Here is a 15,212-nt window from a genome sequence, read left to right as displayed (position 1 = left end):
GAATTAAACACACGGCGAAGGATGAAGTTTCTGATGTGGCGCCTGAATCCTTGTTGAAGGTCTGCCGTCGGGCTTTGCAGGAACATTTCCGTCCAGCACCTCCAGCAGGCCTCACTGTCATAAATCCACAGTCTCCCTCCCCAGGACTGGGTGGGAACAACCAGGAACGTCGACGGCTTCCCAAACTGCTGCCCCATCCCAGACCGTCTCTTGGCTCGGGACCTGAACGCCCCCCTTTAGGCTCGTGAAGCGGAACCAGCCTAAATCAAACGTGTCCTCTGTGCGTGGCGATCACGGACGCAGTGCGGCTTTAAACGTGACATGAATCTAAGAAAAACCTGACCGCACATTACTGCGTTTTATAGCGGCCGCAGTATGCACACGGATGGCTCGCTCAGCCACACAGGATTTATTTGTTACAAATGAAGCTGTGTGAGAAAACTTCAGACTCTTGTTTATTTGGGGAATAAAGCATGTCACTGGTTACCACTGAGTTACATCCTGTCGGGGTTTCACAACATACAAAAGTAATCCACCTGGTCCAGGTCGGAATTAAAGTGGGGAGGAAATTTGTATCGAAACACCTAAAATGTTCTTTATAAGTTTAAGCGATGGTCAGCACAGCGCGCTCCCTCTTCCTCCTTTTCTTCTTCTTCTCCTGCAGTTGGCCTGTGGCATCGGCAAAGAACATCACGTCCTCTTTGCTCTCGATCTCCCGCTGGAGGAACTGGAGGGCGGCGCTGTTAAAGCCCAGCACATCCTGAAGCAACAGAATTAGAAAATCAAACATGTTGCAGAGAGAGAAAAACCATTGGTTTTGGTGCCGATCAAAAGCAGTCGACTTGCTCTCTATGCAGACGATATGTTGAATTATATTGTGGTTGTAAAATCATAATCCTGCCTTCAACTTCAAGGTTATGAGATATAAGGATCTTTTTTTTTGAGTTAGAAAAGCTGAAAACTTTAAATTCAGACTTCAATGACTGATTTTAAATTCTGGAAACTGGTAATTACCCATTAAAAAACAAAGTCCGTCTGGAAGGCCTGTTAAAAGTTTTACCTTTTTAGACATAAAGGTTGGGAGCGTCATGTCTTTGTGCCGTTAAAGGCACGTCGTTTCTTGATTAAGCTCAATGTAAATTATTCACATTTAAGAGCTAAAATGGTCTCTGTAATGTCTGTTGATGTAAAGGACCAAGATGTATAATAAATACAAGTAAAAGATTGGGCTGCGATCACTTTCCATGCCTTACAATTTTAACTAAATATCTTAAAGTAAAAAAAAAAAGAAAAAAAAAAAAAGGTAAATTCATGAAACCAAAAGAAAACCAAAACATGTAGCTTTAAAGCCACAGGATGCGTCTCTACGCAGATGATGACTTACTCTGATTTGGCAGACTTTGGAGAGCGTACTGGTCTTCAGCTCGTCGATGACGGACACCAGCATCTGGTTACTGGTGATCTGACCAAAATGGATCCTGAAAGCAAACAATCAACCGTTGCTGCAACTACAATTAAAACAAAAATTCAGAAATATTCATATGAAAATGTAGAATATAGCAATATTGGGGCAATTACGTGGATTTGATTGAAGAAATATAAAAAGATTTTGTCTCTGTAGAAGTGTCTTCACCTAGGTTTTTTTAAAGTGCATTTCAAAAAATCGCATTTGAAAAGGTTGTTGGAAACTGCAAAAATTCAAAATCGGCCGTAAATTGACACATTTGTTGTTGTTTTCTCGGTCAAACGGCTTTGGTCTCACTTGAGAAGGAAGAACAGGCAGCGGCAGACCAGCTCCACCTCCAGGCCCTGCTGGATGTAGGTGCTGAAAAGCTTCAGCAGCTCGGGGACGTAAGGAAACGGCAGCACCAGCAGAGAAATCTCCAGCTCACTGGTGATCACCACAGACGGGAAAATAATAGTAATAGTGAACATTTATAAACACTTTGTTTATAAATGTACAGAAAAAAAGAGAGGAATGGCTCTGTTCATTCTGTTGTTTTCTTTTACCTGGATCTGACTTTTCTTATGACATCTAAAACGTAGCGGGACGGCTGCAAGAGAGGAAAGAGTGAGACATCAAGGTTACTTAAAAAAATAAATTAATTGTTTTTCCTTTTGCATTTAGAAATTTACTTACAGTAACGTTTCCGAAGGCAACGAGGATAGGGTTGGCTTCAGGAGGAGGCAACTGCAAACCGAGCCAATCAGATGTTTTTAGTAGCGGTCATAGCTCAGCTCTGCTGTTCTGGAACAGTATATGCGAGCATCTGACACAAAAAGGAGGAAACAAGTTCTTACCTCTTTCCCAGCTTTCTCACAGAAATACTTGTGCTCCTCCCACTTCCTGGTTTCTTCTCGGTAAAGCTCCAGAGCCTCCATGATTCGCTCCGCCTGCAGGCGAGTGGTCCACGGTTACTGTCCCCGTTTAGCTTTAGAGATGCTAACGGAGCAGAAGGCGACTTACAGCTTTCACCGTCTCGATGCTCTTCTTCCCAGCTGGTGCCGCCTCGCCCTCCGTCTCTCCTGGTACCTGCAGATGCAGCGGTGTTAATCCACGGCTCGCTGCCCTCAAACAGCAACAAACGGCCTCTCTTTATGAAACTGACTTGAGAGAAAATCGGTACTACAGCCCTGATTAGCATTCTGTAGAGAGCGAGATTACACTGAACATCAGGAAAAGAGAAACTGTTTTATTTAAGGTTACTATTAAATTAACTACAACCGGATGTTTAGCTGTTTAAGCTTAAACTAAGGATGCAAGTTATCAACTGAGTTAATCTAAAGTCGATTTATCTTATTGATTGACGAATGATTTATTGATAAGAAAATAAATTGTTGTTTCAAGAGGGCCAGCCGTCTTTCCATAACATTCAGAACTAAATTTTTCATAAAAAGCTGATGCTGCTCTGTCATGCAGCAGTTGGGCTGAATCAGTGCTACTAAGTTGATAACTTAAGGAGCTTGTTGAGTGTTTATATTTCAAAACAAAACCGCATAAAGTACATTTTGCTTCCCATGCTGGACTCGGTTTGGACCATGTGTCTTTCCAGTTCTGGTAGGGCCCCGCCATCTTTATTTCTTATCAACTGGCTCCACTTGAGGATGACCATTGGCGCCCTCTTCTGGATGGCAGCCAAACTACAACACTAAGAACAGGCCTAAGTTGTTAGTTAACGAATTGGAACTAGTTTTAGTCTAATAAACCATTGTCAATTAATTATAAGTCGATTAATAGCATCCTTTGCTATAAAGTTATTTTAGCTAAGGTGAGATGAAAAAAACAATCAAGTTTGGAAACTTAAAAACCGTGGAGCTCACCACAGGTGCGTTTCCTTTGGCCATGCTCTCTTCAAATTCAGCTTCTCTCTCCTGTAAACACAAACAGAGCGTAAACACAGACGTAGAGGCTCTGAATGGCGGGCCGGCCACATCGCCGCTCCCAGCTCACCATCTCCCGCTCCTCCTCCAGGATGATGGGTTCCCTGGTCCGCTCCCAGAGACGCAGCGACTTGTCGTGAGACGACGACACCAGGTGATCTCCGTTGGGGCTGATGGCCAGACACCAGACCTCCCGATGGTGACCCTGAAACCCAAACGGAGCAGGTCAGAGTCGGGGCCGTTAAGCGGAGCCGCCACTTCGGAGGACAGAGTCACCTCCAGGGTCTGAATGTGCTCAAACTTGTCAGCGTCCCACTGCTTGATCTTCTTGTCCTTCCCGGCAGTGAAGAACAAATGAGTCTTGGGGACGAACTGGAGAAACATGACACTGGGGAGAGCGGAGAGGACATGGAGATGAGCAAATCTTGGAAATCTGCAACGCTTCGATTAAAGGCGGGGGAAAAAGAACGAGACGATCGAGAAGACAGAGCGCTGCTGTTCCAGAAAACTTGTACTTGGTTTCTTACTGCGTGTGTCGGTCCGTACCTGTCGTCATGAGCGAACAAAGATCTGTGACAGTCACCGAAATCCAAACCCCAGATCTTTACGTTCCTGTCTGCAGAGCCGGTGGCGATCAGAGCGCCGTCCTAGTTAAAGCAAGCAGAGTCAAGGGTCCGGCAACGGAAGCAGGAACAGATCAAACTGGAGTTAACTTTAGTAATGTTCTTGCACTAAAAGCCCTTTGATGATTGGCTAAGAGTTTGTCAGAATTTTTACCATCTGGAGTGATTTGGGATTATAAATTTATTTCCTTTGGATTTTTATTCTGTTAGATCTTTAATTCAACATCTAGTTGTTGTTGTTTTCTTTACTTGCTGTGTGTATGGCGCCACCCTCTGACCAAGATTAAGACTGTGGCAGTAAACACTCAACCAACAAAAACAGATTGCTTTCACATTCACAGAACGTCTGCAGCCTGAGTCACTCACATGTGTGATGTCCAAACAAAGGACCGGCAGCTTGTGTCCATACAGAGACAAGAAGAACTGAAACCCAAACAAGGACATCAGGCGGTTTGGTTGCACAGTTTCTTCGTATACGTGGCGTATCAAACGCTCGTTGATGTGATCTCTTGTGAATAAGAGAGCTCTACCTTCAGGGTGTCCGTGTAGAAGACCTTGACGGTGCAGTCCAACAGAGAGACGGCCAGCAGTCTGTGATCAGGGGAAAACTTCACACACAGAACGTCTTCCTCCAGCTGCAGTGTGCGAGTGTGTTTCACCGTCAGCCGCCTGGCAAAGAATTACAGAAAAATCGCCGTCTTTAAAAGTCGCATCAGCCGAAAAACTGCAACTGGCGCAAAAGCCTACTAATAAGATCACAAAATATCTGCTCTGGTTCAGCTACTTTATTTATTCTTTGTTCTGACATGTTTTCTCCTATCTCTTTCCCACTTTCTCTGGAAAGGAACCCCTAGAATGAACAAGGAATATCAGAAAAAAATGACAAATAAAATCAATCCAAGATTAAAAGTAAAAAAAACCCACATATGTTTAGTGGGTTAGGATATGTTCTGTGTTTTGTCTTTGTCCTAAATGCATCCATCTGAATTAGTACAGCTTTATTTAATTGTTGTTTGTTCTTGTATCTAATTGGGTATTTTTTAGGTCAATACCTCGGTTTGCTGGTCTGTAATGTTTGGTTTTTATGCACCAATTTATAAAAGAAAGAGCCTAATCTGCTGATTCCCAGTTTGGCCAAACCCAACTCATTTATTCTGACCAAAAAGACATAAAGAATAAAAAATTGGCAGCAATGGAGTAACTATTGGAAACTGAGCATGTGCAGAAGTGACCTGGTGAAGTGCATCCTTAAAAATATAGAATAAACTAAAAATGAAACATAATAGTTTTGTGCAAAGTGTCTTGATGATATGTTGTTATTCAACCTGGAACTCACTTCTGCTCCGTTCCTTTGTCTTTGACGAGCTCAAACTCCCAGAACTTTACCGTCTTATCAGCACTTCCGGAGATAACTCCCCTCTGCAAGACGCACAGAAAAACCATATTGCAGTAATTTACTATCGAGCAATCCGGACTCATACGGTGGCGCCCGAAGCAGAGTTCTGGCGGCGGTCCGGTTTACCTGATCCGGTGCCAGGCACAGTGACCACACAGCTCCACTGTGGGCGTCCACAGTTTCCAGAAGGCTTCCTGAGGCCAGATCAAAGATCTGCAGCTTCCCATTCTGACGTGAGAGGAACAGAATCGCAGAGTTGAAGGAAAGGGACGGACTTTGGGGATGCGTTGACGCTGGTCATGACCCACATGGAGTCCAAATACCTTCGTTCCCAGGATTATCTGTCTGTCTCCGGGCACAAAGAGCGAGCAGAGCGCGTATTCACACGCCATGGTGCGGATCACCTGCAGAGTTGACCTGTGACAAGAACCTCCAGTTCAGGGCAGAAACGACTAATCGTGATTAATCGATTAGTGAAATAATCGTCAACTGAGTTAGTAGTCGATTAATCACTTGAGTTTACAGACTCAGAAAAAGTCCATTTGCTTAAACAAAACTCCTCTTCTAACATATTTCTAATAGAAAAACAGGTAGGGATGCACAATATATCGTCAATACCATCGGTATCGGCCGATATTAGTCATTTTTTTAACATATTCAATAAATCAAACTGGACCGATATGAAGAACTGAGATTTTGTTCATCTTGTTGCCGTCTGTTTCTGGTCTTTTTATTTCAAAGGTTTTGAAACACTAGAGAAATATACGTAATATATACATCTAATATTGATAAATATCGTCATCGGCTGTAATAGCAATATTAATATTAGATATCAATATCTGCCCAAGTTTTCTTATCAGTGCATCCCTGAAAAATAAAAAAGCTTAAGATGCTAAATGAACAATCTGAACAACGTCCCAACGTTTTTTATCCGATTAACCAACTATTCTGATGATTAATCGATGAAACTTTTTTTTTTGGATTGATTGATTATTCTGACCATTTATCGAATTTTTAAAAGTTGGCAAGTAGTTGGCAATAATCGATTACTACAATTAGTCGTTAATCAGAGTCCTCCTCCGGTTAGAAGACCGATCCATAGAGATGAGAACTAGTTCCCGGGTTTTGCTTTCCGGTCGGATCCGTCACCTGTTCCAGACTTTGACCGTGTCTCCGGAGGCCGACAGGACGGCCAGGTTGTCGGAGCTGAAGGCCAGCGTGCGGACGTCGGTGCGGTGACCGCCCAGCGTGAGCCGGGCCGTCTTATTGGCCGTCGGGTTCTTGTCGGAGGTCTTCAGGCTGTAGGTCTCGACGGTGTTGTTCTGAAGCAGCAGCGCCACCTTCAGCTCTCCGCCTGCACACGACAGGATGTCCACCCACCTGAGGAGAAAACACGGAAGTAACCGTAGCAATAAACGTGTAAATCCAGTCTAAACGATGTGATCGACATCATCTCCTCTCTTTGTATCTCACCTGATCTTTGCAGAAGCCTTGATGTTCGTCAGTCTAATAATCTCGTCCTTCAGCGTTCTCTCCACCACCGGCTCTGCTGTCTGATCGCCTGCATCTTCCTGCGTTCTGCAGCAGGGGGCAGCAGAACACCAACAATCAGCGTCTGATCTGGATATCGCATCCAAACCACCAAACTCGCAGAAACTGACAGCAGCTTTAGAGCGAATAAAAAGATGACAGGTCAGTGAAAGTAGAACAAAGCACACAACTGTGATAATAATTCCTTTAACTACTTGTACATTAGTGCTATTTTGGTTAAACTGTATTAAAGAAGGTAAGATAATGCAGAAAAGAGGCCACAAGACAAAGTATCTAGTTTTCCCACAACAAAATCATCTTTTTTTTTACTTCAGACAGGTCAGCCCAGGACTGTCCGTCACATCAGTGGGTTTGTCTATGCAGAAATGTGTGAATTATCTGCTATGAAGTTGTACAGGTGTTCCTCAGGGATCCATCCTCACATCCCTGTTGTTTCCCCCTCTAGATTCCACCTGCATGCTTTAATAGCGTTCACATTTGTACCTTGTTACTGTAAATTATACACAGTGTTGATGCTCACTGGAAAATTATTTGGGTTAGCCTGCATTTATTGTAAAAGCTGCACAAGTCTGGAACTCCTTTTTTGGTCAGACACCTATTTATTTAAATCTACCCATTATTTTATTTTCTTGTTATTATTATATTCAGGGTTTCCTCCTAGTGTATTTAAATCTATACATTATCTACACCTGCTTGTCCGTGAAGAGACACAGGGGGAGGAGAGCTGCAACCTAAACAATACCTTAGACGTAATGTTAAAGTCTAAAATTAATCCATTAGCATCATTAGCATTCCAGTCTTCTGACGTTAAACTTCCACATATTTATTAAGAGTGTTTGCTTTATGCCTAACCCTTTAACAGAATGTCTGAAATTAAACTGACGGTACGAACAGAAAACATGTCAGCCGCTCAAAGGAACGAGTCCCAGCAGCATGTCTGATTCAAGCTCACTTGGCTGCTTTCTTCTTGGCTTTCTTCAGCTTCTTGTTCATTTTTCTCTGCACTTCCTCCTCAGACAGCACCGTGAACACTTCCAGTACCGCATCGTTTCCCTGGTCCAGAAGGGAGAGACACGTTGGTCAGGTAAACCGTAAACACACCCACCTAAACGTTTTACAGCTTAAAATCTCAGACTTCTCCAAACGCAGCGTTCCAGAGCTACCAGTCCGCTCCATTCTAATAAATAAATAAAACAGTATAGAGTAATGGCAAATACCTCGACAGCAGGCAAAAGAACGAGGGAGGAAGGATATGAAGAGAAGGAGAGAAGAAAGGGAGGATGGAAGGCAATAAAAAAGTATTTAAAAGAGGAAGGACACAAGGAAGGGAAAGAGGACAAAATAAAAGGAAGGATAGTGGTAAGGAAAGACAGATAGGCTCAATGAAGGGGAGTAAAGAACAAGAGACAGACAGTGTAGACAGGAATGAGAGACTCGATCAAAAGAAGCGACAAATGAAAGAAGGGATGTAGGGGACAAGTCTGCATAAAATAGAAATCTTTTTCCAAGCCTTTTTTCACACTTTTCCAGACGGGGATGTTATTGAAATCAAATAATATCATGTAAAATCACATAAAAGACATCATTAAGAATAGGGTGACAGCATCACAGCTTCCTCTGATATTTCCCAGCAAAGCATTTTATTAAAACCAGAGAACAGAAGATCAAACTGTTAAAAATAAAGAAAGAAAGAAAAGAAGAACATATTGTGTCCATTGGGAGGAAAGCAAACAGTTTACAGACACTTTAAAGGCTGAAGGAGCATCCAGAGAATCCTTCACTCACATGGCAGGCGATGACTCTGGCCTTGGAGTCTGCTGTCAGCGAAACGACCCGATCTCTGGCTTCCCTCAGGATGGAGCCGGCCTTCTTACAGCTCAGGACGCGCTGAAGAGGAAACCGGAGCAAGACGGCACAATTACAGGCTCACACAACAACAACAACGGGAGCATTTAGGCATCTGGCATGTAATACCATCAGATGGACACGCTTCCACATATTTAACCAGGAATCCAGTATTTTCACTTCCGATACCGACACTGATCTGATCCAGAAAAACAGAGCTGAATTGACTCAAAACGTTTCTTTCTTTCTTATTTTTTTTTTAACGCAGAAATAAATGTACTGAATTACAAATTTCCGTGATAACTTTGCGTCAGTGCAGCACGCTTACACGGCTTCACACACTGGGTCAAACATGTAAAAACAAATCTTTAATTTGTTCAAGCAGAGAAATTATAACAGTGCAATGTAAAATAAATAATTGGGAAACTGACAAAAACAAGAGGCTGACATGTAAAAAAATAAACCAAATAAATAATAATAATAATAATAATAATAATAATAATAAAACATGAAATTGCTCAGAATACAAAACGTAGAATTAGACTGAGTAGATCTGCCCTCATGGATCAGGCACATTGTGACCAATACCAATATATGGACCGATACAGATATTAATATTGGATCGGTGTATGTGTTGTTTTTTCATTAAGAACAAATTAGAGTGTAAATACATGAATATTTTCTTCTTTTTGTCGAGTTCCAAACACAAACTTCAATGTATTTGACAAGGATTTCCCAGGACAAATCGACTCAAAAAGACCTCCGTACCTCTTCCACGCTCTCCGCCTCCTCCTCTTCTTCTTTACCATCATCATCCTCATCATCCTCCAGCAGAGTTTTCCCCTTCTTCACTCTGGGCTCACCCGCAGCCTTTCCCTAAGCGGGACGTAAAAAGACGGAATGAGCGGATGAGGAATCAGGCTAATGAACTCTGTCGGTTCTGGTTCTGTTTCGCTTATGAGCCGATGCGGGCAGCTGGCGGGCCAAAGCAAATAGGGCCTAAAACGTGGCATCTTCAAAGAGAAGACGGGTCCAAAACACGTCACAGCTGCCGAGGCTCTGAGAAAAGATCCAGGGTGCTGTTTTTTCCTTCTCATCAGTCGAGCATTCAGCAGGTGGAAGGCTGCGTTCGTATCTATTTCTCGGGGATAAAATCTCACCTCCTCCAGGCGGCGGATGTCCCAGGCACGCAGCTCGCTGTCGGCCGACCCCGTCAGCAGCCTGTTGTCCCGGTCCAACAGAACCATTCCCCACACCTGAGAAGAAGTCCACACCGTTACGCTCACTCAGTGATAACGCAGCAGAGCCTCACCAACTAGATCCAGCTAAGATTGGTTAACGGTAATTGTTTACTGATGCCTTCAATCAGACGCTTACATGAATTTCTTGAGTATTGTGGCCGCCTGGGCTTTGAACTTCTCCCAGTAGTTTGACCCATTTGTGTCCAAGCCTTCAGTTCAGCTCTCATGTCTTATGCTGCTGCTACAATATCCCCAATCTTTCCTCTCAGAGCGGCTTTTCAGCCCATGTCTGTGCACCAACGATTTCCCTGTGGATAATCTCTCACCAGCTTCAACTAATAACTTCTCACTGTATTTTAGGGTCAATTTGCACATTTCATACCACGGCATGATGGCGTGACATTCACACGTTATTCATGCTTAAATTAGAATTCAAGACGTGAACACTGGGATCTTCACGCGTCTGGAAATTGTTACCAAACACGATCCAGATTTCTCTTCCTGATATCTGGGCTGCTTTTTCCTTCGTATTTCCCTGATGCCACACAATGGAAGCAGTGCGTTTAAGGTGTTTGATTAAGGTCATTTAAGTTGGATATTGTGAATTAATCTACCAGAAACTACCCTGACTTTGGCTAATTGTTTAAAGTTCAGTATACGTAAACGGAAAAACCTCTCAGGGGAAAAAATGCACCGTCGACTAATTTCTGTTAACACAATCTTTTCTTGTCTCGCTTGTATAATGCAAGTTATATTAGTTTAACTATAAGGTGAAATGTTTAAGTTGAAATACTGGAGGCAGTAGAAGAAGCGCTCACCTCGCTGCGATGGCCCACCATGGTCTTGAAGCAGTGCTGCGTGTCCAGATCCCACCACTTCACAAAGCTGTCCTTGGAGCTGGACGGCAGCACGGGTCACACAGAAACACAGCTTTACAAATACTGTCGCGGCTTCCTAACATCATCACAACTCACTCCACTGGAAAGTGAAACCCAGGCAGAAGTCAAATCCAGCGTCCGTGTTTGAAAAAAAAGCTCAGTTTGTATCTGACACAAGCGGGAATTTTTTTGTCCCAAAATAGATATCCACATGTTGTAAGTTTATTTTTTTAACTCACTTGACTCTGTTACACATTTCCTTGAATCTGTGCATTCTGCTTTTAATAGCTGCACAGCAGGGGTGGGTATTTATCTTATTATTTATCAATATTGTGAAAAATTCCTTATAAGAGTTTTGATTTTATTGTTAGAAATGAATACATTTCAATCAACGATGCTTTAGAAACTACTTAAAACTTTTCCAGGGCTTCCCCCAGAAAACCTGCTAAGCCCGGCGGTAAACCGGGGCCCGGCGGTAAACCGGGGCCCGGTGGTAGGGGCCCGGCGGTAAACCGGGGCCCGGCGGTAGGGGCGCTGGGACAGTCGTCCAGCAGGCTACAGGGTTTTTGAGTTGAAACATTTTGAAAATTGACGGGAAATTTGAAAATATGACTAATTATTTGCAAATGTGTTATTGGGAGACATTAACAAAACCCACACAGCAACTAAAAGATCTTAGAAAAGGCAAACATAAAAAACCCAAAGAGGTAAACAATGCTTAGCCCGGTGGGTCGCAAGTAAAGTCTGGTGGCCCGCCAGGCTTACAATACATACAGTTACCAAAAAAAGACGGTAAAGAAGCAAACAGTAGATTTCTCTATCATCACTTCTATCGTAATCATGATAAAATAAAACAGTTACCATATCACCCCTGAGGGAGAATAACATTTATTTCTTTTTTCTATTCTATTCTATTCTATTCTATTCTATTCTATTCTATTCTATTCTATTCTAAAGAATCCATTTCTTTGAATATGAATTACATTTTTGATTACTGTAATTCTAACTGGACAAAGTCAATAAGACTTTTATACGTTTACAGAACAAACTCCAACAGTTGTTTAAGCTCAGATTGACCAATGGAAGACACTTTGTTCCACCTGCAGCAGCAGCAGCAGCAGCAGCTAATGGCCGTTACCTTGACAACAGGAGGTTCTTGTCTTTAAGGAACAAGGCCTGCGTGATGACGTCCTTATGTCCCCTCAGCCGGTACAGTCCACACTCGTTGATGATGTCCCACACGATCACATCTGTGTCCTGAAGAGGAAAACGGGAAGCAGAGAGAAAAGCTGCAACCAACCAACGAGAACCAGAATTCGACCTTGAAGTGCAAGCGAGACAAAAACGGTTGCTGTGACTTGAGAAAGTCTTCGCTCTTCTTGAACGTCTTCACATGTCGTCACGTTACAGCCACAGACCTTACTGTGTTTCATTGGGACTTTATTGGACAGACCAACACAAAGCGCCTGGGAAGTGGAAGTATAACGATACGGCTCCAAACGTCGACTTCTGTGAACAGCAGTTTCAAATCTAGCAGAAGATTCTTACATTTATTTTCTTGGACTAGAGGGGGAGAGGGCTGCTGAATGTTAAATGTTCATTACAAATGTAATGTTTATTGATCTTTGAGAATGTATCCTTGCATTATTACACCATTATTACCATTATATCACTTGAAAATGGTCTCAAAACAACAATATTATCGCAAGAACTTTGGGGAAAATTTATTGTCCAGCGGTATTTGTTAACGTGAAAGTATTTATACTTTTATATATCATACGCTTTACATTGATTTAGCATAAATTAAAGGAGAAACGTCGTTCTGAAGGTGTGTTGGTGTAAAAAAAATTACATGCAAACATCACTAGATCAAATCAAAATAAGTCATTGTAGGCACCTCCGCCCAGTCGTTTTTTGGTAAATTACCATGAAATTTGACAAATTGTGACAAAAAGTGTCAAGTGTGTGACTCCACTGCAGCTTTCAGGTGTTAATCGTGTCAACGTTACCTTGGAGCCGGTGACGAGTCGTGCGCCCAGAGCGTCGTAGTTCATCGCCGTGACACCGGACTTGTGTCCGTTGAAGGAAATGTTGCTTTCCCCGCTCAGCAGGTTGAAGATCCGCACCATGCCGTCCTCGTAACCCACGGCGACGTGAACGCCGTCCGGAGACGGGCAGAGGAAGCTCACCTCGTGCTTCTGGCCCTGCAGGATCAGGACCTGGGCAAGAAAGACGGCAAATTCTGTCTGAGTCGGCTGCGGACGATTCGTCAAAGCCGAGCCACCGCCCTGAAGTCTCACCTTCTCTCCTTTCCGGACGTCCCAGATGAAGACGTGTTCGCACGCGGCCACGGCAACGTAGCGGCCCTTTTCCCCGCCACGAAGCGTGACGTAGGCGATGTTGGCCCGCTGGCTGCCGATGACGCCGAACACGGCGCTGGCGGCGTAGCGGAGGTACTGTTTGGTCAAACCCATGACCAGCAGCCGGAGACGGTGCTGGATCCTGCAGCACAGCAACACAGGAATCTTTATTTACTCATAGTCCAAAGACAACGACTCGGTGAGATCAGCATGGCTTCCACAAGTGGGTAACGTTAATGTTATAACACATGAATAGGATTTGAACTAAAGCTAAGAAATACAAAAATAGAGCGCTGTTCAATCCATTGTTTAAAAAAATGTAAAGTTATGGCAAACTGACAGAAAGATGGCCACCCCATTAAACTGACAGGACATTACAAAAACATGCCACACTATTCAGATAACTTTTTGGCCAAAAGAAAAAAGAAGGTCAAAATCCTTTATTATCAATTTAGTAAGAATTCAATACTTTGTGTTAGTTTAAAATCCCCAAAACACACAATGAAGTTTAGGTTGTACTGTGAAACCTGCTGGTGGCAACATGATGCTGTGCTGTGGGCAAGTTAGAAAACCTTTAAGGGCTCTGAATACTTACTGTCAGCAATTTTCTACATTGCCTGGAGTCATTTCAAATAACTTTATTTTGCAATTAAGGTATCACTAACTTGTTTTAGGAGCCGTATTGTGGCTCTTAATATAATAAACCCACAATATAAACGTTCAAACTCCCAAATGTAAACTACACGTGTTTGTTTCACATGCTGAATCCTGTCTGTGGAAACTATTCCTCCACTGAGCGTTTTATGCTTTAGTTTCCGGCTACACAGTTCAGGCTTTTCCTGCTTTCATATATTTATTTTTTTATGTACATTTCTGTACACGATTTCAGTCGCCATGGTATGGGGGGAGGCTTGTTTTGTTTCATGGGACACTGTACGTGTGAAGTTTGACCTTTCCTTGCTTGAAACAACCAAAGGCCAATTAAACTCCGCTCGCGCAAATGTATGAAGTACTATAAATCGAGCGCACCCTTACGGAGCCGTCTGTGCCTCTATACGCACGTGGCTGTGTTCAGTTTAAATGAGCTTATCAGAAACGACAGAAACGTATAATTATGTATTTTAAAGCCTCAGACAACATTCATATCTCGCTACAGTACTTTTACGATGTGTCAGTCTGTGCTCTTACCTCTGAAATGCGGCGTAGAGCTGCTAACTTGTGTTTTCTTCCTCGACCCGCTGTTTCTGAGTCAGACCTAACGTACCTACCGCAGATCGATTTCAAAACCTCTAAATGCTGATTTTTAGAACCACTCCTTTACTTATCTGGTACAGTAACTACACAAAAATATTACAGTACACGAGGATTGATGATTCTAGACATACTTTGATGCAGAAGTTACCGTATTCGTGTGTACTTTTATGGTTGTCAATTAAGCTCGATCTTTTGCTTTTGCCTGCGACACCAGGACAAACTTTATGACGTCACCGTTGAGCGAAAATAAAGGAAATATTTATCGCATGTTAGTTTTTGAGGACATATTTTATTCGTGAGTATTTCTTGGCTTGGATTCGTAGCCTTGCTGTTCAGAAAGTTGTATTGTTTTCCCACAAGTTCCAGTACAACTACAACGGAAGTGCTAGTGTATACTAGTCAGCTGATTCACAACTAACAAACGAGTCAAACACACGACAAATAACACGATATCTACCGGAATATCTATTGGTAATGTTAACAAAATAAAACAGCGTTTATCAGCTATTAGTTTGTCACAAAATTCATGTCAATCCACTCTCTGTCGGCAATTTCTTAATAATCTCTGTTGCCCCACATGTCCTATTCTCCCTGTTTTTCACACACATTTATTTTTTCTTGCTTAAACTGACTTACAACCATCTTCTCCCATTTGTTAATGCACTTTATATGTTTATTTCCTG

The 15,212-nt window shown here is 42.7% G+C and overlaps 1 protein-coding gene across 1 annotated transcript; it reads right to left on the bottom strand.

Annotated features, from left to right (window-relative positions):
• Positions 1 to 433: 433 nt before the first annotated feature.
• On the bottom strand, positions 434 to 14,698 carry wdr3 (WD repeat domain 3). Its single transcript, XM_044131749.1, has 27 exons — positions 14,464 to 14,698; positions 13,216 to 13,417; positions 12,925 to 13,134; positions 12,054 to 12,172; positions 10,856 to 10,934; positions 9,957 to 10,052; positions 9,565 to 9,672; positions 8,737 to 8,838; positions 7,904 to 8,004; positions 6,874 to 6,978; positions 6,550 to 6,780; positions 5,724 to 5,817; positions 5,527 to 5,628; positions 5,341 to 5,423; positions 4,535 to 4,673; positions 4,371 to 4,427; positions 3,928 to 4,028; positions 3,658 to 3,769; positions 3,452 to 3,586; positions 3,322 to 3,372; positions 2,468 to 2,533; positions 2,302 to 2,394; positions 2,141 to 2,191; positions 2,011 to 2,054; positions 1,763 to 1,891; positions 1,385 to 1,478; positions 434 to 760 (listed from the first exon to the last, which is right to left on the bottom strand). The coding sequence occupies exons 2-27, from the start codon at positions 13,387 to 13,389 to the stop codon at positions 605 to 607; spliced, it is 2,832 nt and encodes a 943-aa protein (XP_043987684.1). The 5' UTR covers positions 13,390 to 13,417; positions 14,464 to 14,698; the 3' UTR covers positions 434 to 604.
• Between the last annotated feature and the right edge of the window lie 514 nt (positions 14,699 to 15,212).

This window comes from Gambusia affinis, linkage group LG11 (genome assembly GCF_019740435.1).
Source record: "Gambusia affinis linkage group LG11, SWU_Gaff_1.0, whole genome shotgun sequence".
In the NCBI taxonomy this organism is placed as follows: domain Eukaryota; kingdom Metazoa; phylum Chordata; class Actinopteri; order Cyprinodontiformes; family Poeciliidae; genus Gambusia; species Gambusia affinis.
Note: the sequence above shows the minus strand (reverse complement) of the source record. Positions and strands in the feature narration are given on the sequence as shown.